This window comes from Schistocerca cancellata, chromosome 4 (assembly GCF_023864275.1).
Source record: "Schistocerca cancellata isolate TAMUIC-IGC-003103 chromosome 4, iqSchCanc2.1, whole genome shotgun sequence".
Lineage (NCBI taxonomy): Eukaryota > Metazoa > Arthropoda > Insecta > Orthoptera > Acrididae > Schistocerca > Schistocerca cancellata.
Genome location: NC_064629.1, coordinates 117,646,681 through 117,670,407, shown reverse-complemented (window position 1 = coordinate 117,670,407; position 23,727 = coordinate 117,646,681). Strand labels below are relative to the sequence as shown.

At 41.8% G+C, this 23,727-nt stretch overlaps 1 protein-coding gene across 1 annotated transcript in view; it reads right to left on the bottom strand.

Annotated features, from left to right (window-relative positions):
- The window catches only part of LOC126183560 (vesicle-fusing ATPase 1), a 106,117-nt gene that overhangs the window by 24,126 nt on the left and 58,264 nt on the right, over positions 1-23,727 (bottom strand). The window contains exons 6-8 of the mRNA XM_049925638.1: positions 16,271-16,413; positions 13,930-14,129; positions 689-913 (exon numbers count right to left, since the gene is read on the bottom strand). Of these exons, the coding sequence (XP_049781595.1) occupies positions 689-913; positions 13,930-14,129; positions 16,271-16,413 (568 nt within the window). The remainder of the gene's footprint in view (positions 1-688; positions 914-13,929; positions 14,130-16,270; positions 16,414-23,727) is intronic.

The window sequence follows — 23,727 nt, the reverse complement described above, 5'->3', positions numbered from 1 at the left end:
AGCCTGAGAGCCCCAAACAGTGTGATCAACAGCAGAGGGAAATAATTATCAAGGTCTTATCACCCATACTCAGTCTAACCAGTTATGTTACACTACTTTCCTCACAGCAGTCTGATGCAAACTTGGGTTGTTCATTGGGCACCAGTGTTTGCATGTGCAAGTTAAGTCTATTGTGAAACTGGGCGAAAGAAGACAATATCCAAACCAAGCTTGCACATTCATGTCACAAGGAGTCAGCTTCTGCTGATTGTTAAATTAGTATTCATTATATTCTTTCAATATATGATAGTCATGTTTCGATATTGGGGGAAACTGGGTGATCAGTGACACAATGCGCGAAGAGTTAATAGCTTACACACACACACACACACACACACACACACACACACACAAACACACACACACATAATTAACAAAAAACAATATTCACACTCTCTTACTACAATTATTTTTATGTGTCTTCATGTCTTTCATTCAGAACTTTCAGATTCATGATTTGAAACAGAAAAATTTCATAAAATGGGAAGTAAATGGCTATAAGCACTTAAAACATTCAATCTCCTGTGGATACAATTGTTCATGGATGAAATATTGCCGTGAAAAGAATAGAGTACACATGCAAAGTAAATGAAGGCCACCTTAAAGGCACAACTTAATTTTCAGGTAATATCTGAAAATGAACTCTTACCTCTAAGCGTCCAGGTCGAAGCAGTGCTTCATCTATCATATCACGTCGATTTGTCATTCCAATGACTAATATGTTGTTCAACTGTTCAACACCATCAATTTTAGCCAGCAACTGATTTACAACAGTGTCATGAACACCTGTGTTTCCCGCGACAGACCCACGGGACTTGCAGATAGCATCAATTTCATCAAAAATAATTATATGAAGACCACTATTTGGACCTAACTGAAAAAAAGGCATAGTATATTTAACACCAATACTAACAAAATTCTTTGAGAGAAAAAAAAAAACTATAAATTCTGGGTATGTACAATTCAGTTTACTGTTAACTTCACAACAACTCAATAGCATGTACACCACATCCTAGGGTTGCCACACACCACTATGAGATGGGCCAAAAGACAAAATGTGATAATGGTTTCGAACTGGGCATGTCACACACTGTTGACATGTACTGTAGTAGTAGTAGTAGTAGTAGTAGTAGTAGTAGTATGCAGCATCAGATCAGTTGTATTACTCTGCTGTCACCAAATGTCTGATACTGATATCTATAAAACCACAGAGATCAACATACATGCTACTTGGACCCAGCCAGACTCTGCATAGCAAAACCAAACATTAAATGAGTATGAAATTCTTAAATAAAATCCAGAAGTGGAACCATGAAAAATTTATTGAAGCACACACAGTACAAAACTACAAAAGTACATGTTATTCAATAATAATTGTGTCTAATTGTATGTACCTTTATTGTATCCAACAATATTGTTAAAAATGCTAACAAAACCATTTGACTGTTCAGTTCAAACTATTCTCTTAGAGAATCTCAAGTATTACGGCACCAGATATCTCGCTGGTAACTGGTTTTCATGTTCACAGTGAAGAACAATCAGTACAAGTTACCACATGAATCAGTATTGGGTCCACTCTTGTTTTTGTCATGTACAAATGATCTTCCACCATATATCCAAAAAGCAGAAATATTTCTCCCTGTGGATGATTCCACGGACTAACTTCGACATTTGAAAATGGAAATAACACTTTATCAAAAATTAATAACTGATTCTCTACAAATGCCCTGCCCCAAATAAGAAGACAAACACAAATCACGGATTAGGCCTGATGACTGTTCCTACTGCTGTCCACAAGGCAGTATGAGGAGCAGTCTGATCTTTGGATACAGGATCTGCATTTCAACAATCCCTTCAGTCGTTGTTACTGATAGAAGAATTCTGATGGTACTTCTGCTTCTTTATTCAAAGAATTTCTCATTAGGCTTTACAAAGCTACATGGATCCTGTTCCACGCCCCTCTGTCTCAGAAAAAAAAAAAAAAAAAAGAAAAAATCTGAGGTGGTACTAGGAATCAAATCCGGGTCTTTCCACACTGAAGGTAGCAGGAAAAACCTGTATCACTTCAGACAGGGGGGTTACCGTCATAGTCTCAGATGTTATTGTATTTAGCATATGTTAAAATTCAGGAGTAAATAAGAAATACATACATTTTTTTTTGTTTTCTCCAAAAAATTTCTGCCTCAAGACACAGGCCTCCAAAGATGACACTGCGAACACCGTTTTCAAGATGCGAATTTCAGAAATTTTTTAAAATGCTGTATCCCTGTAACATTTCTAGATATTTTGTTATGAGTTTCTTTTTTATTTGAAAGATAATTGCTTTATGATTACAATGGTATCCTCCATTTTGACATATCTGTTGAAGTTCTTTTACTGTTGCCTTTTGAATTTTTTTATAATTTACAGAAAAAAAAATTTCAAAAATGTCACTCCAGGAAAGTTTGATTTTTCTGTTGATTAGTATCATCTAGGACTATGTTCACTGTAAAGGAGAGCTTCCACTTTTAAGTTGGACAGGTTTTATTTTTAAAAAATCTTAACTTTCAAAGGTAACATATCTTCACTGAAGTTTCTTACTAATTTATTTGTTACTATGTTTATTTGTATTGTCTTTGTTGCAGTTATTTCTTACACTTTGTTGTAGTTTCTTGTCAGTTTCTTTGTCAGGGTTGTTAATTGCAGGTTTATGTATTGTAGTTGTTCAGTGTCAATTTGTTGACTGAAGCGGATTCTAAGAAATATGAGACCATCCAGTGTGTTCTGTGTTTTCATGAAGAATTTGCCAGTTGACATAGTTGCAGTGTTTTGTGAAAAGGACTGTATAAAACATCTTCTGACTGGGGCCACAGGAGAGTGAAGTGTGCTGACTATTTGCATATCAATAAAAGAGTGATATATAACACAAACAAAAAAAATTGAATTTGCTCAGGTTGAGAATAAGTGTTCTCATTTGAAGACTATTTCAAAGTGAAGATGTTTCCAGTGACGACATTTTGTGTTCTAAATGTTTTGACAGACTAACACAATGATAGTATCCGAACAAGTTGAAGCCTCCCATGGTGCAGATGATGCAGATTTTGCATCAATAGAGGAAGAATTAAATACCTTTAATCAGTCAACTACAGAGGTAAGTGTTAGTCCTGTTAAGAAACCATGGTCAGTGAAGTCGAGTCATAAGCTCTGTGTGTCAAGAAAGCACAGAGAAATTACTAAAGCTATGGATGAATACACTACAGCAAAACCGACGACACTCTTCAAAGTAGAAATTCCATCTTCAGAAGAAAATGAACCAAAGCACTCTTGCACCTCTTTCCAGGAATTTTTCACAAATATTAATTCAGCTGTTGAATATTGTACATCCTACAGTGAAAAGGTGCAAGGAAATGTGAGGTCTGTAAAAGGAGTCTTTGGAAGACCAAATCCCTATTATGGTCATCCTGTAGAAGCACCTCACATTCAAATAGTGCAGTCATTTTATCTGAAAGATAGATGAGTCTGTTCTCGCCAGAGTGCCAACAAAAAAAGACACTATACCTGTACAGTTGAAGGTCAAAAAGTTGTGGAAATGAAGAGGTACATGACTCTCAGTATTAAAGAAACTTTTGCAACTTATAAGAGCAACTATACAACTTCACATATTGGAAGTTCAAAATTTTGTGCACTACGACCTAAGTGGGTAGTTCCACACAAACCTAGAGATGTCTGTGTGTGTACTGTGTGAATTTTGAACTTTTGTGTGGTAACTTTGAAGAACTTACATGAGCATATGACATATGACACCTTGGTTGGGAGTGTGAAGTCATTAGTAGTCTGTGACGTAACGCGAGAGACTTGTTTGTTTCAAGAATGTGGTGACTACCCTGGAAAAGGAGGACTGTCATTACAGACACTTGGCCTGGAAGAAGTAACAGACAACTCTATAGAAATTACATATGCGACATGAGAGGAAAATAAACTAATTAAGAAAACTGTTGCCTTGGACAGTTTCATTGATGAACTTGGTAAATGGTCAGTGAACTCAGTAACACACCAACATCTGAAGAAATTGCAACAACAATACATTGCAGAAGTGAAGGGTGTGTACAGAGTGAAGAACTATGTTTAGTACTTCACTGTGATTTTGCTGAGAACTGGTCTGTAGTTCTCCCACAAGAAGTACAAGGGTATCATTGGAGTAATGACCAGGTTTTAATTTTTACAGGAGTGAAATTTTCAAAACAAGACCACAAGTGTCGCAGTTATAAGTGATGACACAGGACATGACTCAGCCCATGCTTTGCTAGCAATGTGCAAAATTCTTCAACTGCAAACAGAGGCAGAGAAGATGATGATTATTTCTGATGATGCTCCCAGTCATTTTAACAACTGTTGCCAGCTGTTTGAATTGAGTAAGTCGTTTGTGCCAACTGACTGGGTATACAGTGTTACTGGTCACAGGAAGGGGCCTTGTGATGGTTAGGAGGCCTGCTGAAGCACCATGCTACAAAACAAAGTTTCCAGACCAAATACAGCTGTGATTCAGAATGCTGAGGATTTTACAAGAGTTGTGAAATCTTACACACCCACAGCCATCATTCTTTTGTCCAAAGAGGAAATCAGAGAATTCTTTGAGCAGAAAAAAGAAGAGTGGTCTAAACAAACTACTCCTGTGAAAGGAATTCAGAAGACACATTTTTAGACTCAAAATGATGGGCAAACTCATATTGCACACACTTTAAAGAGCAAGAAAAAAGAAATTTCGTTTGTTCAGCCAACACCTCAGAAACAGCAGGATAATATTCAGATTCACAGCCCGAGAAGGGAGATGCTTGTGGTGTCTGTGTATGACTGTGACTGATGGACTGCAAATATTATAGACACCAGTTATGAGTTAAATGAAATTGTAGTGAACTTTATGCTACCACATGGACCATCTGCTGGATATAGGTTTCCAGCTTAAGAGTGGCAAAAAAGCTATTGGTGCTCACTTTCTGTTCACAATGTTTTGAAGATTCCTATTGGTTCAACAGGAAGGCATCACTATATCAAAGGAAGATACCATGGAACACATTTTTAATTTATTGACTGGCTAATTTCAGTACAAAACATTAGTCCACACAAGTTGTATAAATTGAAAACTTGAAGTCTTTGGACCTTTCACATTCATTTTGGAACCATTTAAAATGCTTGATAACTGTGTCTCTTACTCATCTTTCAAAACTAAAATTATGTTAAATAAGGCTAGGTTTTGATTTTTACAAGCCTGTTATGTGATGATAAAACAGGTTTTATGTATGGCAAAAATTTCCAATTTTTATATAACCTCTTCCACCTAAAAGTGGAAGCTCTCCTTTTCAGGGAATGTAGAACTACATGGTACTAATCAACAGAAAAAAAAAAAAAAATCAAAATTTTATGGATTGGTGTTTTTGAAAAAAAAATTTCCATAAATTATAAAAAAGTTCAGAACTCTATAGCAAAAGAAATTTGACAGTTAAGTCCAAATGGAGAATTTCTTTGTAATTACAAAGCAATTATCTTTCAAATAAAAAAGCACCAACAAAATATATAGAACTTCTACAGAGATACAGCATTTTAAAATTATTTCCAAAATTTGCATCTTCAAAATAGTATGCACAGTGTCATCTTTGGACAGCTGTATCTCGGAGCAGAAAGCTTTTTGGAGAAAACAAAAAAATGTGTGTTCATTACTCAGTCCTTCATTTTAACATCTACATCTACACTCCGCTAGGCACTAAGTGGTGTGTGGCAGAAGGCACAATTCACACCAAAGTCATATTTCTCCCCCTCTGTTCCACTTGTGGAACGCGTGAGGGAAAAACGACTGTCTGAACGCCTTCAGTATGAGCTCTAATTTCCCTTATCTTTGAATGGTGATCATTGCACAATTTGAAAGTTGGTGGTAAAAATATATGCTCTACATCCTCAGCAAAGATTGGCTTTCGGAATTTAGTGAGCAGCCCCTTCTGTTTAGCGCGTCATCTATCTGCAAGTGTGCCCCACTTCAAACTTTCTATGAGATTTGTAATGCTCTCATGACACAGACCAGTCACGAATCTTGCCGCTCTTCTTTGGACCTTCTCAATCTCTTGAATCAGACCCAACTGGTAAGTGTCCCATACAGATGAACAATAGTCTAAGACTGAGCAAACTAACGTATTGTAAGCAATTTCCTTTGTTTAAGGACTGCATCGTTTCAGGATTCTACCAATAAACCGCAATCTAGAGTTCATCTTCCCCGTTACTTGTGTAATCTGATCGTTCCATTTGAGATCATTTCAAATAGTCACACCCAGATACTTATGCTACCGATTCCAAAGACTGGGCATTTATTTTCTACTCTTACATTAATGGGGATTTTTGCCTGTTTCTTTTTGTTTTGTTTTGGTTTTAGGGCGCAAAACTGCTATGGTCATTAGCGCCCGGTCTGGGACTTAAGAAACAGTAAAAAACCGAAAATGGAAACCAGCAGCAATGGGAACGAAAGTCATAAAATTGGAGAAACTAAAAGCAGAAGGAAGGCTTCAAAATCCACTACAGAAAGGGGTTGGTTGTCCCCAAAAAAAGCTTCAAATGACTGACGTCATTTCACTAGCACTAATAAACTCGAGAACGCGATCGGCTGAGCGCGTGTCATTTGCTAAATTCGACGATATATCAGGCGACAGCTGTAGATGGGAGTGTAACGGATTAAAATAGGGGCACTCAATTAAAAGGTGTCTTACCGTCCACAGCTGAGAGCAGTGGGGACAGAGTGGGGGAGGATCGCCGCTTAAAAGATGTCAATGGCTAAAAAGACAATGTCCTATCCGGAGTCTAGTTAAAATTACCTCCTCCCGATGACACGTTTGGGAGGAAGAGGTCCAAGCACAAGGAAGAGCTTTCACGTCCCGCAATTTATTATGGGGAAGTGTCAAACAATGTGCGTGCCATAAAAGAACAACACGACGACATAAAACGCTCCGTAGATCGGTGAAGGGAATTGATTGAATAGCTGGCCGAAGAAGAGAGACTGCAGCCTTGGCTGCTATATCGGCCGCCTCATTTCCATAGATACCAACGTGTCCCGGGAGCCAGAGGAACGACACCGAGACGGCCCCCAGGTGGAGCAAGCGCAGACAGTCCTGAATCCGGTGGACCAGTGAGTGCACAGGGTAAAGAGCTTGGAGACTGAGGAGAGAGCTGAGAGAATCTGAGCAGATAACGTACTGTATCCGCTGATGGCGGCGGATGTAGTGGACAGTCTGGAGAACAGCGTAAAGCTCCGCAGTATAAACTGAACACTGGTTGGGAAGCCGAAAGTGATTTGGGGTGTCGCCAACAATATAGGCACTCCCTACACCTAACGATGTTTTCGAGCCATCGGTGTAAATAAATGTGGCTTCCTTCATTTGTGCACATACAGCAGCAAATGCCCGACGATAAACAAGTGAAGGGGTACCATCCTTGGGAAATCGACAAAGGTCACGGAGCAGGCAGATCCAGGGACAGAGCCAAGGCGGTGCTGTACCCCAAGTTGTCAAGAAGGTTTTAGGAAAGCGGAAGGAAAGAGAACGGAGCAGTTGACGGAAGCGGACTCCCGGTGGTAGTAGGGAGGAGGGGCGGCCTGCGTACCCTACATCAAAGGAGGCGTCGAAAAAAATGTCATGGGCTGAATTAGCAGGCATGGAAGACAGATGGCTAGCATAACAACTCAGAAGGACTGCTCGCCGATTGGACAGCGGAGGTTCAGCAGTCTCAGCATAAAGGCTTTCCACAGGGCAGGTGTAAAAAGCTCCAGACACTAAACGTAATCCACGGTGGTGGATAGAGTCGAGACGCCGAAGAATAGACGGCCAAGCAGAGGAGTAGACTATGCTTCCATAGTCCAATTTCGAGCGCGCAAAGGTACGATAGAGGCGGAGAAGGACCACTCGGTCTGCTCCCCAGGAGGTACCATTCAGGACACGGAGGGTGTTGAGGGATCGCAGACAGCGAGCCGAAAGATAGGAAACGTGGGAGGACCAGCACAGTTTTCTGTCAAACATAAGACCCAAGAATTTAGCGATGTCCGAAAATGAAAGGTTGACAGGTCCTAGATGTAAGGAGGGTGGAAGAAACTCCTTACGTCGCCAAAAATTAACACAAACGGTCTTACTGGGAGAAAAACGGAAGCCGGTTTCGACGCTCCAAGAGTGGAGGCGATCGAGACATCCTTGAAGACGTCGTTCAAGAAGGCTGGTCCGTTGAGAGCTGTAGAAGATCACAAAATGGTCCAAAAAGAGGGAGCCCGAGACATCAGGAAGGAGACAATCCATAATTGGATCTATGGCAATGGCAATGGCAAACAGTACAACACTCAGCACGGAGCCCTGGGGTACCCCATTTTCTTGGGAGAAAGTACGGGAGAGAGTAGTGTTCACCCGCACCCTAAATATGCGCTCTGCCATAAATTCGCGAAGAAAAAGGGGCAGCCGACCTCGAAAGCCTCAAGAGAATAGTGTGCGGAGGATGCTTGTCCTCCAACAGGTATCGTATGCTCTCTCCAGATCAAAAAATATTGCTACTGTTTGGCGTTTCCGGAGAAAATTATTCATGATGTAAGTGGAGAGAGCAACAAGATGGTCAATTGCAGAACGATGCTTTCGGAATCCGCATTGGGCAGGTGTTAAAAGACTGCGGGATTCCAGCCACCAAGCTAAATGGTAATTCACCATACGCTCCAAAACCTTACAGACACTACTCGTGAGAGAAATGGGGCGATAGCTAGAGGGGAGATGTTTGTCTTTTCCAGGTTTCAGAACAGGAACGACGATAGCTTCCCGCCATCGTCTGGGAAAAGCACTGTCGGTCCAAATTCGATTATAAAGGCGAAGGAGGTAACACAGACTATGTGTTGATAAATGCAGCAACATTTGGACGTGGATACCATCCGGTCCTGGGGTGGAGGAGCGAGAAGAAGAGAGTGCATGTTGGAGTTCCCGCATGGAGAAAACAGTATTGTAGCTTTCGCGATTTTGAGAGGAGAAAGCAAGATGTTGCACTTCCGCTGCACGTTTCTTCAGGAGAAACGCTGGCGGGTAAGTTGAAGAGCTCGAAATCTCAGCAAAGTGCTGACCCAATGAGTTAGAAATTGCGACGGGGTCCACTAATGTACCATGCGCGACAGTGAGCCCAGAGACCTGGGAGAAACTAGGCGCACCTGAGAACCATCGAAGCCGACTCCAAACTTCCGAGGAGGGAGTGAAGGTGTTAAATGAGCTAATAAAGAATTTCCAGCTTGACTTCTTGCTATTGCAGATGACATGACGGCATCGCGCACGGAACTGCTTATAGCGGATACAGTTGGCCAAAGTAGGATGGTGGCGGAAAACGCGAAGAGCATGTCGCCGCTCACGTATTGCGTCACAGCATGCCTCGATCCACCAAGGAACTGGGGGGCGCCGGGGCAATTCGGAGGTGCGTGGTATTGAACGTTCCGCAGCTGTAAGAATAACGTCTGTAATATGAGTGACCTCATCGACGACGCTAGGAAAGTGACGGTCATCGAATGTCGCTAGAGACGAAAAAAGTGTCCAATCGGCTTGGGCAAACTTCCAGCATCGCAGGCGCATATATGGCAGTTGAGGCTGCAGTCTAAGGACACATGGAAAGTGGTCACTCGACTGTGTATCATCAAGGGCGAACCATTCGAAGCGCCCAGCTAGCGGAACAGTACCGACCGCAAGGTCCAAATGAGAGAAATTTGTCGTAGAAGCAGACAAAAATGTAGGGATCCCAGTGTTGAGGCAAACTAGATCCGCTTGGTGGAAGACATCTATCAATTGTGAGCCATGCGGACAAGGATGTGGAGATCCCCAAAGCGGGTGGTGGGCATTGAAGTTCCCAACCAGCAAATAGGGGGATGGAAGCTGACCAAGAAGATGAAGGAGATCAGCTTGTGCCATTGGTGTGGACGATGGAATGTATACAGTACAAAGAGAGAACGTGTGTCCAGAAAGGGAAAGACGGGCGGTGACAGCTTGGAAGGAAGTGTTTAAGTGGATTGGGTGATAATGGAGAGTATCATGAAGAAGAATCATGAGTCCTCCATGGGCTGGAGTGCCTTCAACAGAGGGGAAATCATATTGGACGGACTGAAAATGAGGGAGAACAAAGCGGTCATGGGGACGCAGCTTTGTTTCCCGAAGACAGAAGATGACCGGCGAGTAGGATCGTAAGAGGATAGACAATTCATCCCGATTGGCTCGAATGCCGCGGATATTCCAGTGGACAATAGACATAGGGTGAACAGAAAATGGAGGAATGTGACCAAGGGTGCCGTCAACTCAACGACTGCTCAGAGCTTGCGACCAACAGCACGGAATGGCATTCAGCTGAAGGCAGAAGATCCTGATCCATAGGTTGTTCAGGAGCAGCTCCTGCCACCAGCGATCGGCCGGTTGATCGGCCGCCAGCAGTGCGCCTCGGCGACACAGAAGACGGCCGAGGGCGATTTCCGCCAGGTGATGCTGTAGATGGGACACCCCTTGGTGGAGAAGGAGATGAACTGGGTTTCTTTGTAGCCTTCTTGGAAATATGATGTTTAGATGAAGGAGGAACCGATGGTTGTGAAGTTGGGGTACGTAAAAAATCTTCACGAGTATGCTCTTTTTTCGAAGTCTTGGTGTCTGACTTTTGGGCTCGAGATTTAGCAGAACCCGATGAAGGGTGAGCCATACAGAGGGCAGGCGAAAGTGGTGAGGTTGAACGGGCAATCTTTGCGCTGGCCGATCTGAGGATCGTGGCACTAAAGGTGATTTCTCAAGTCTGCGTGGCCGCCTCCTTTGTTGGCCGAGGAGAAGCAAGGACAGTGCTGTATTTTCCTGTGAGGCACAGTGGGTTGTCGACTGGCAAATAATTTTCAAGCAGCAAAGGTCGACACCTTTTCCTTCACTCTGATTTCCTGGATGAGCTTTTCGTCCTTAAAAACGGGGCAATCTCGACAGGAAGCAGCTTGGTCATCCATACAGTTGATGCAGCGAGGGGATGGAGGTGGACAAGCACCCTCATGGGCATCCTTGCCAAACAACACATTTGGCCAGATTGGAACAGGACTGGCTGGTGTGATTGAACCGCTGACACCGATAGCAACGCATAGGGTTTGGGACGTAAGGGCGAACGGAAATTATCTCATAGCCTGCTTTGATTTTCGATAGGAGTTGAACTTTGTCAAATGTCAAGAAGACAGTGCGGGTTGGAATGATGTTCGTGTCAACCCTTTTCATAACTCTATGAACAGCCGTTACGCCCTGGTCAGACAGGTAGTGCTGAATTTCTTCATCAGACAATCCATCGAGGGATCGTGTATATACGACTCCACGCGAGGAATTTAAAGTGCGGTGCGCTTCAACCTGGACAGGGAAGGTGTGGAGCAGTGAAGTATGCAGCAATTTTTGTGCCTGGAGGTCACTGACTGTTTCTAACAACAAGGTGCCATTCCGTAATCTGGAACAAGACTTTACAGGACCTGCAATTGCGTTGACACCTTTCTGAATAATGAAAGGGTTGACCGTGGAGAAGTCGTGACCTTCGTCAGACCGAGAAACAACAAGAAACTGTGGCAACGATGGAATAACTGTCTGTGGCTGAGACTCAGTGAACTTACGCTTGTGAGCAGACATAGTGGAAGGTGAGGAAACCATTGCGGAAGAATCCCCCATGATTACCGGCGTCTCCGATGGTGCGCTCCTCCCTTGTGGGGGCCCTCTCTGAGGGCACTCCCGCCTTAGGTGATTGTTCACACCTCAGGTCACACCTCCCGACAAACGGACGGAGGGACCAATCGGCACTTTCGGAAGGCATCAGCTCGGGTATCACCCCTCCCTGGGCCTGGCCGTTACCAGGAGGTACCTACGTGTCCTACCTGTCTACCCGGGGCGGGTAATTACGCGTTACCCCGTCACCGGCTACGCACAAATATGCGTGGGTCGGCCTTCAGACACGCACAGGGAGGAAGAAAGAGAAAGGGAAAGGAAAGAAGAGACATCTCAAACGCTGCAGCGGAGAAAAGGGTAAAGAGAAGAGGTAAGGAAAAGAGAAGGACAAAGGAAGGAAGAAGACATACAAGTAAAGAAGGCGAAGAATGCGTTACATTTACGAGCGTCCGTCTCCGGACGTAGGCACAAACCATACTCCCAGATGGGGAGAAAGGGAAGGAAAGAGCCAGAGGTGAGGGGAGGAGGGGCGAAGATGGGGGATGGGGAAGGATGCGGAAAGGGAAGGTATGCAGCCCGGAAAGGAAGGAAGGCCACATTGGCTCGGGGTCCCGTGCTCGCTACGCACGTATTCACAAAAGAGTTGTGGACCCCTGGGGGGGGGGGGGGGGGGGGGGGTTGCCTTGTTATACGCAGTAGGTTACACTTACTAATATTGAGAGATAACTGCCACCTGTCTTATCACTTGCCTCCATTCACCATTGTGCATTCTGACAGACTTGGGAAATTCCAGCAGGACAATGTGATACTCCACATGTCCAGAATTACTACCGTGTGGCTCCAGGAACACTCTTCTGCATTTAAACACTTCCACTAGCCACCAGACTCCCCAGACATGAACATTATTGATCATCTCTGCGATGCCTTGCAACGTACTGTTCAGAAAAGATCTCAATCCCCCTGTACTACTACAGATTTATGGAAAGTCCTGCAGGATTCATGGTGTCAGTTCCCTCCACACAACTTCAGACATTAGTTGAGTCCATGCCATGTCGTGTTGTGTCACTCCTGTGAGCTCGTGGGGGCCCTACATTATATTTAGACAAGAGTACCAGTTTCTTTGGCTCTTCAGTGTAATACTAAAAGGAGGTATGATTTACACTGTTCATTATGCAGCCTTAATGTGGGACAAAAAGGAGTGGGGTATACAGCCATAAAAAAAAGATCTTTGACCACGTAAGTGATGTGAAGAATTTAACTGAAGATAAAATTAGCTTTGAACATGTACATAAATATCTCTCTCTCTCTCTCTCATATATATATATATATATATATATATATATATATCTCGCACTTGTGGAAACTATGTAAATGGTCAGCATGCTACCATATTTTTCACCAAGAGAGTGCTTTATAATTGTGAAACTGACTAGTTCCACTTCATAGTGTTCACAATTATGATCCACAGAACATGCAAGTAATGAACTTTTTTTAACAGAGTTTCACATTAAGTTTTCAATTTTGCAGAGTCAGATTTCTTTCCCATGTTACTAATAATCTGACTATATTGATTCTTAATACAGTAATAACAACATGTCAACTCGTGGCATCATTACATTTGTAAAGACCCACACTAGATAACATACTATATTTCAGTTTTAGATGTCAGAATGGTTAAATTTGGCCAAAATTGGTAATTACAGTTAAATAAAAAATGTGATCTAGACTATTTTGTGTGTAAACTGCAATAAACAAATATCCTACCACAGCTTTGCGGGGATAGCACTAAGTATTTAGTCAGATGACTTACCTGGTGTAGCAGTAATAAATCGTGTACACAAACCCTTCTCTTGAGTCTGTTAATGAAAACAGTATCAAAATTCCTACAGTATCTTTCAAGATTAGCATTACATACAGACAGAAAAAATACAGCAGGGGACTTAAGTTCCTATTGTGTAGTGGTAAGTATCTCAGTTTCTTACCACATATAATCTTCCACGAGTCTGCATTCAATGGGCTTTATTTAAAGAGGAATCACAAGAAGAAAGTACACCTCAAATAGTGACATAATCTAACTGACATGATATTACAGAATGACAATTACTTATATTTAGCATATATTTTTTAAGCTTAGGAATTTCACGTTAGCAAAGTCCCAAGACATGAACCAATAAAAGTTATCTTCATGTTTTACACAATATATTCTACTCACTCGTTTTTCCTCCTCCTCAGCATCTGCAAATAAACGTCTAATGTTGGCCTCTGATTCACCAACATATTTATCCAAAATTTGGGGGCCATTGACTATTTTAGGCTCACGAGCATTAAGCATTGTGCCTATCTGTCTTGCCATCAGTGTCTTTCCTGTACCTGGAGGCCCATATAACAGTATGCCTTTCACATGTTTGCAGCCTGTAAACAGTGAACTAATGTAATTCTATTTTGAAACAAAAATTAGGTTTCTAAAAACACATTATACTAGGACTGATTATTTTATTGGTGGGGAATATCATCTACTATGCAGATTTTTAAGCACATAAAACGTATGGGTAATTACTCAAGCAGGCAAGAAACATATTCTAGAATAGTGGCTTTCTGTTTTTTCTACATTTCAAGATTTATCTATTGGATTACAGCTCCCACCATTGTATTATAATGAAATACACCCACAATAATGCCATAGAAACTAACTGTGACCAAATTCAGTACGAAACTCAAACATAAGTGTCTTCAGTTTAATACCCAGGGAAAAAATTGTGAATAATTTTGTAATAGTTTATCAGAATTGATTACTGTCATAAAATTATTTAAGGCTATTTCATATGACTCACTTTTTAATATATCATTTTATTTAAATGCATTTTAAATGGTGTCATAACTTCACATGTATTAAAAATAATTGTTAGTTCCATTGTTAAAAATTATGTATCCACCTTCATGCACAATTTTTGGATTTCCTGTGTCCCAAAACACAGTAATAAATTTCATTTCAGATTACACTGTGATGACAGTGAAATTTAATACAAAATAAAAATTAAAAAATCATTCAAAATCTACCAGCACAATGTGGCAGAGCTTCTTGTTTAAGCAAAATATCTACACTCATACTAAGGAGATGGAAACGGATGGCTGCTTTCCCTTCCCCGATGTGTTGGTCAAGAAGAAGGTTGATGGTACATCAGGGTATGCCATTTAAAGGAAGCCTATTCTCACTGACTTGTATCTACGTGCTGATAATTGTCACTATCCAGCTCAGCATGAAGGGGTACTTCATACCCTGGTTCACAAGGACAAGGTCATCAAGCCCTGGGAATTTGTCAACTGAGTTAGCTCCTCCTGAGGTTACCTTTAGTCAGAATGGTTACAGCAAACTACAGATCAGATATGTGTTGCACTATCTACCAAATGTGCACACCGTGAGAGATGACAATACCAAGGTCGCACCAAAGTCTATAGCCTTTTTGCCTTATGCAGGGAGCATTTCCAATAGGACTGATTGCATTTTGCAGAAATATGATGTGAAATGTGTTTTTTGACCATCATCAAAGATTAGAGTCCTCTTGGATTCCATAAAGGGTGATCTTTCTTTGCGTATGGCAGGTGTCAACCATATTTCTTGCAGCTGTGGTATGTCATTTTTGTCAGACTATCAGGACTGTTGAGGACCAGTGCACTGGGCATAAGGATCAAACACACTTACAACACCTGAGTAAATCTGCTACTGCAGAACATTGTCTTAGCACTAGTCATCTTATGGAATATAACACAGAGATACTGGTCTTACTGGTCTGCACTTCCGGCTATTTGAATAGTATTTTCAAAGAATTTCTGTAAACACAACTTGTATAGAGAAAGAGAAAGAAGTTCCTAAATGCAGGCTGCACAGTGAGGAGGATCAAACTGGACCACATTGAATCTTCAAATGTGAAGTGTTGAAAGCCAAAAAACACAGCATATTTGGGTCATTAATTCCTGAAGAAGTTGTGTCTAATGAAGAATTAGAAAAAGATCTCATATTACTCTAAAGGTACTGGCTGGCTTTACTAAAATCACAGGAAGAGAAGCCACACAAGCATAGTTTCAGTGTGGATAACTGTGGGTTAATATCACTCTTTAGTCTCCCTGTGGAAATCCATCAATCAATCATCAATCTGATTAAAACCTGTATTCCTGATTTACAGTATAACCTTGTACCACACAAGATATGATTAGGCTCTCAACTATTTTTAATTACACTAGAATGCAGCATCCTCTTCTGGTCTTAACTAAAAAAGGCTCTGAGCACTATGGGACTTAACTTCTGAGGTCATCAGTCCCCTAGAACTTAGAACTACTTAAACCTAACTAACCTAAGGACATCACACACATCCATGCCCGAGGCAGGATTCGAATCTGCGCCCGTAGCAGTCGCGCGGTTCCAGACTGTAGCACCTAGAACCGCTTGGCCACTCCGGCCGGTGTTCTTAATTCAATGATGCTACCAGTGTAAATGCTGCAGAAAAATTTTACAATCTATTTATAGGCAATGAACATGGCAAGTATGTAGTATTTACCTAATTGTTCAACCACTTCTGGAGGAAAAACACGTGATGCGAAAGCTCGTCTGAATATAGCATTGAATTCTTTATCCAGACCACCAATTCCCATTTTCTGAAAATCCCAGTCTGGGTTGATAATAGACTGCCGTGGCTGTTTACTGTAAACAGAAAGATAATATATGAACACTACTAATAGTCAATAAGAAATTATTTTATTCTAGTTACTTTCATTATTTACAATTCAAGAGCCTTCTGAAGTCTATTAAAGTACTTCACTCCATCTGAGAAATGTTTGGTTAAAAAAAAGAAGCACACAGGAAAAGATCTGCACTGCGACTGTCTTGCATGACACAAAGTAGTAGAAAATATTCCAGAGTGAATGTGTGTGTGAGTGAGTGAGTGAGTGAGTGAGTGTGTGTGTGTGTGTGTGTGTGAGTGAGTGAGTGAGTGAGTGAGTGAGTGAGAGAGAGAGAGAAATCATCAACAACGCAGGTACTACTATTTGATATTATCAGTGTGCTATTATCTTGCATACAATGTAATTTACATTTATTTTAAAATTAATGTTTTGTAATTGTCCAAATTTTTCAGGTAATTAATGTCACGCTAATTTGCTGTGAATGGTCTATTCAGTACCACATTATACTGTTAGACTTTCTATTCAACAAATTTACATTTAACTACCAAACAAACGGATAAGGAAACAACAACCTATTCTTGCACACCAGTACTCCAGAGACACACACACAAGCATGAGTGATGCCAAGTTTCAATTTCAGCACAGTGATTGGAACTGTAGATTAGCTGCTCACATGCTGATCTTCTCTAAATGTGCACAGATACTTTATAATGCAGGAATCTCAGCTTGAGCTGATGTAATAAAGTATCCTTATTTGTAATGTGTTTGCTTCTCTTTGAGGTCATTGAATCATGCCGGGTATGGTATTCAATACAACAATGGATTAAGCCACCAACAGACATTTCTTTGCTACACTGACCAGTCACATTAATGTGACCATCTTTTGAAAGCCTCTATAATCATCTTTTGCAGTACAGACCACTGCGAGATATGCAGGAATAGAGTCCATGATCTTCTGGAAGGTACTAACAAGGATGTGGAGCCATGCTGACTCCATTTCCATGGCCAGCTGCACTAAGTTTCTCAATTGAGGATCCTGAGTGCGAACAGGCCTATTGGCATGGCCCCACAGATTAAATCTGGGGAACTTAGTGGCGAGGGGAGTACAGTAAACTCACCTGGTGCTCTTCAAACGATGTACACTGCAGATTGTGTGACACATTGCTTCGTCCTGCTGGCAGATGCCATTGTATCGACTGCGTGTGGGGGTGGTCGTGGTCCCCAAGGATACATACATACCTGAGTTGATCCACTGTGCCTTCCAGAATAACAAGATTACCAAGGCAATGGCATGAAAAAATTCACCGGACCATAAAGTATTCAGGGTGTTCATTTTCAAATCTTTTATGCTGTACATGCCAACAGTGATCTGTCCAATGGAGCATAAAATGTTAATTCATCTGAGGAGGCCATCTGTCCCCACTTAGCGGATGTCCAGTTGCAGTACTGCCATGCAAATTCCAGCCTTTGTCACAAATGAAAAGCAGTCAGCATGGGTGCATGGAGCAGGCATCTAATGAACTGAATGGTTGTTGAGGAGACATTGTTGGTAGCTCCTTTGTTCATTTGAGCATTCAGTTGCTCAACAGTTATAAATCTATTCATCTGTACACATCTCACAGCTATCATTCACCCCAAATCATCTACATACTGTGGTGCACCACAGTTCCCTCTGTGCCAGTCTAGGACAGTGCCGTTTTGCCATGCACGGTATACTTTAACCATGGTGGCAACTGAACAGTTTACAGACTTAGCTGTTTGGGAAATACTTTGTCCAAAAGCCAATGATCATGACCTTTTGAACATCAGATAAATCATTCCGTTTCCACATTATGATACTGTTGTCCGTTCCCTCTCCCCCAACTCACTTTATACACCCACCACTGCAAGTGCTGCCATCTGAGTAGGTACTGCATATAAACATCTAATGTAGTTGCTGGCCACATTAATATGACTGGACAGTGTAGTAACAAATGTCTGCCACACTAGTATGTGGAAAATTTTGTAAAGACTTGTCATAATTTTGTACAAACAATTGCAAAAAAATTTAACTATTACTGGCCAAATACTGAACTTTTTTTCAAATATATACACAATGTTAAGCAAGTAGAAGTTTCAATTTGTTATCTAAATGTTTCACCAACAGTAATGTTATCAGTTTACTACAGAGAAGAATAATGGGAAAGAAAATGTGAAGGAAAAATATAAATGTGCAGGAGAGAAAGGGAAATTACTCCAAAGTCTGGACCAAAACACTTATTCCTAGGTAACTTCTTTATCTCCAGTGCCCATACATCTTTATTTTTCTCTCTGTCCCATCTGCATCTTTACACTCATAAAGCAACAGCTTTGAAAGTGACAGACTCATCATCAAGTTGAAGACTAACTCCTAGTGGCGCAGCACTGCCTTGGCCATCTTCATCGACCACCTTCGCCCGATTCCAACATATGTTTTGTCTCCCTGCACCGACCCAATTGCGAAGCTTTACTGTCATCTGCAGATACACGTACAGCATCAGCACCATCTGCCGCTACAAAGGTCATTACTGCACTTTTCTCTTGTCTTCCCTTTGATGTGCCTGAGCTCTCCCCCACAAGACTTGTTTGTGCAGTGCCCTATTGCAAACTGAACTGTTCATATGATAATCCCTAACTCCCCTCCCCAGTACATCACAGACCAAATAACCTACTGCCCATTTACTCAGGGTCACTAAGGCAGCAGTAGATTAACTCCCACATGGGCTAGCATCATACAGCCCTCTGACTGTTCCCGGACTTCACCCATCTAATTAGTTCCCAAAAGAGACCAATATGTCAGGTTGAGTGGCAAGAGTTCTCAGTGGCCATAGTGTACTGCAAAGCCACCCAATCCTGAAAAATCCTGGACTTAACTCATTATCTGGCAAACGCCACTGTGCTGCACACCCCTGTATCCACAATACAGATATTTGTCACACCTTTAGGCTTGTTTGAGTTTATGCTCATGCCATATGGAATTAAGATTGGTGCTCAAACATGGCAGTACATTATTGATGGTGTACTTTTCAAGTACCTGTTCAATTCCTCCACAAGGCTCTGCAAGTTTGTGAAGTTACACAGTGACACAACCTGACCAACCTACGAACCTCATACTCGGGCCCCCAAATGGCACTTTGAAGGGATGACTGTACCTTTGACATACTATTACATGGGAAACCTATGACACTGACTGTGTCTGTCAGTTGTGTTAAGTCAGCATGGACTCTGCAAGAAGCTTTAGCAGGTGGTGATATCTAACAAACACCCTTCACTACCTTGGCCAATGACTCGTCCCCTCCTGGTGACATATGCTGAGCTTTCCAGTTGTGGCTTTATGTTCAAGATTTTCTCTCTGAAGACCTTAATCACAAGTTGACTGACAATGAACTACTTGTCGACGGGAGCATTCGGATCACCAGACAGCAGACAACTATCACCTGTAATTTCAAAACAACCATTAAGACACCGCCAATGTTGATACGATCACTCTCACTTACCACTTCTGCCAATAGTCTCCTCACTGTGACAGCTGCTCAACCACCCCTTCAGATCACACACATTCACTGGCTCCACATGGCCCAAGTGACCTCTCCACCACACCAACACCACCATGCAGTCACGCTTCAGCTGCCCCACCCTGTGTCCACACATCTTCACGAATATTACCTGTACAATGTGTGACATACACTGGTTCTGCAGGAGATACCAACACACCCATCATTTCCCCACGGTGCCCTGACGACCTGTCCACCTCCATGTCATCTCATCACCTCTGCACTACACACGCGTACACTCTCCGTGCTCTGCACAAAGGGAAGAGAGGGAGGGGGGGGGGGGGCGGCTCTGTGGGAACTCCGTGACAAACAATATCGCACACGGTCAGCTGAGGCCATGTGTGAGCGAGCTGACAGACAGTTTTTGTATTTGTGTAATGGCTTCAAGCAGTTACGGATTGTGTTGTTACACATCCTCCATTCCGTCTATAGTAGAGCACCACATACTCAAACAAGTGATGGCTTTGGAATAAAGTTTGAAACAGTTGTATTTGGTCTACAGACTAGACAATGACCATCTACATGATCAGTCCTAAAAAGAAGCAACACAATTTGTTAATATTACTGAATAGTAACAGACTTTACACACCAGTAAAATATGCAGAAATCAAGAAAATACTCTAATCGCATGCAGATGGACAACTGACATACACACAAGCAAGTTGAAGAAAGAAAAAAACTACTGACAAAATATTAACTTCTGTGTTTAAAAAAACTCACAGTAATTCCTGTATGTGTGCTTCACAGACACCAGTGGTGCATTTTACTATTTAAAATACTCCAAATTGTTTGAAGTATGTTGACTTACACAGATACCAGAGCAACTGATATCTTCATAGAAGCCAATACATAAATGAAACATTTACAGTAAAAAAAAAGGAATTACAAATCATTGTTAGAAGTGAACGAAGCAGATTTAGATGTGCTGAACACTAATATTAAGGTTAAAAGTGTCTCCTAGCTCAGGGTTACAAGTAAATAAGGTGTTTATGCTTCGCAGACTCACTTATGGAACATTTTAAAAGTTACATGCTAAGGCATTGTGAGAATGGTTCCTCTGCTGTGAGTGAGTTTCCAGTACAATTTGGCAACACTGGTTTACACCATCCAGTCATGTAAACCTTGTACAACGTAGAAACAAGACACAATTTTAATTGTCGTTTGTCATGGCTGCCTGCTCTTGTGCTACATTAGTTCTCTTGTTACTGGAATGAGTGTTGTTATGGTTGGCAGTGAATATATGAGTGGTAAAGTGTTGAAACTGATGAATTGTGTTATTGTGCATGTGCATACTCCCACAAAAAAGCCCTGCACCTGCAATGACAAACCTGATAACTTTTAACATCTGAGATGATGTTATTTATGGTTCAAGAAGGTGACCAGTGACTAAAGCAGTGAAACAAGCATATGCCTTGGATTTCAGGTGTCAAGTTGGGAGACAAAGATAAATTGTGGCTCTACGCTTATGTTGCACCTTACGTTCATCTGCATTGAATGTTTGGATGCATGGTAAAACATCTGCATAAAGTTTGGTGTACTTGCAGTTTGGCACAAATCCACACATCGCACATCAGATTGTTATTTTCGTATGGGGTCAATACCAAGACGAAGAGGAATTCAATGTCCTGACGTCCTGTGGTGTCACCGCCAGACACCACACTTGCTAGGTGGTAGCCTTTAAATCGGCCGCGGTCCGTTAGTATACGTCGGACCCGCGTGTCGCCACTATCAGTGATTGCAGACCAAGCGCCGCCACATCGCAGGTCTAGAGAGACTTCCTAGCACTTGCCCCAGTTGTACAGCTGACTTCGCTAGCGATGGTTCACTGTCTACATACGCACTGATTTGCAGAGACGACAGTTTAGTATAGCCTTCAGCTACGTCATTTGCTACGACCTAGCAAGGCGCCATATTCAGTTACTATAATTACTGTCTTCAAGAATGTATTCTGAACAGATAATATTGTGAATCATGTGCAGTCAAGAGCAACGTTCATCATTAATGGATTAAAGTTAAGTATCAAACTAATTACATCCGCTTTCTGAATTCTCATTCCTTATGTTCCAGACCTCACGTCAGTATAGTTCTTCCCTCCTCACACCAGCCTGCGTGAGCTAAAACACGTGCATTTCGGCCTCCACTTGTAACACAGTGTTGGCTCTTCTGCTAACACAAAACATCCCGTCTGTCATTTGGCCTGTGGTTCATGGCAAAGGATTGCCAGGTCCTGTTCCCTCATGTGTACTACCATCAAGCAGTGATACTGATGATGGTGAACTGACACATCAGCCAAAAACGTGCAATCATCTGCCAGCGATACTGACCCAACATGTACAACAACATTGTCTTGAGAACCACACAAAATCACACAGTGTAAACTCAGTGATCTGTTTACGGATTTAGATCTTCCAAACCATAAAGCTGGACTCTTGGCCTCATGATTGTTGCAGTTTAATCTCCCCACTGGCCAGTACATTTTGTCTGTGTTTCAGGAGCATCAGAAAAAGCTCTAGTGTAATTTCAGTAATGAAGATGACATTACATTCTGCAGTGGCACTGATGGTTTGTTGGAAGACCTGAACATTACAGACAAACCAGATGAGTGGAGACTCACTATAGATGGATCAAAAACAAGCCTGAAGCCAGTACTGTTTCACAATGGTAATGAAAGCCCATCCATCCCTGCCGCATATGCTACCAAATCTTAAGACATTTACACCGTATTAAGATCCATTGTAAAATAAATTACACTAAGCGTGAATCGCTGGTACGTGGAGATTTGAAAGTCACTGCAATTTTTTGAGTGTGCAAGTATTGCTACTATTTGTGTGAGTGGAAAAGTCGCACATGAGAAAAACACTACACACAGAGAGAATTACCTCCACCGACAGCTCTGGTGCATAGGTCAAAAAATATTGCCAAAGAACCTATAGTGAACTCTTAACAAAATTGTTCTTCCACCATTGCATGTCAAGTTGGGACTCAAGATAGTATCTGTTAAGGCTGACCACAGGAATTAAGCAGGATTTCAGTATTTGTGTAAGAAATTGCCATGACTCAGCACAGAGAAGATCACAAAGGAGACATGGGGGTATTCACCGGCCCACTGGTATGCCAGCTGTTGGGGGACACACTTTGAGTCCACTATAACCCCTGATCAAGCTGCAAGCATGGCATTGTTTTTGTAATGTGACAACATTGTTTGTTCTTGGGTAACAGGAGAGCCGAAAATTACAGGGACCTTGCAGATGAACTCATTTATACTTATAAGTTAATTGGCTGCAACATGACCCTGAAGATGCACCTCCTTTACTCCTGCCTCAACGTGTTCCCAAAGATCTGTGGTGCATTCAGTGATGAGCACAGCAAGTGGCTGCACCAGGACATTTCTCTCATTGAACAGTGGTACACTGCATAGTGGAGTACTGCTACACTGGCTGATTTCTGCTAGATTCTACAAATAAATACTCCATATTCTATCCACAAGAGGAAGGCAAAGAAACAGCATGAATGAACTACATAAGTTCAATTAATGTGTATGTCCTGTTGATTATGGTAGCAATATAAGTGAGACAAAGTCCCATCTCACTTGTAACCCTGAGCTAGGAGACATTTTTTAATCGTGATATTCATGTTTAGCGCATCAGAACCTACTCTGATTTCTGCAAAAAATCCACTGTGGACCAGCATAAGCAGAAAAAAATCCATGGACAAACCAAAGAGTGAAACCAGATCTTTGGATATGGTAGTTAACACTAATC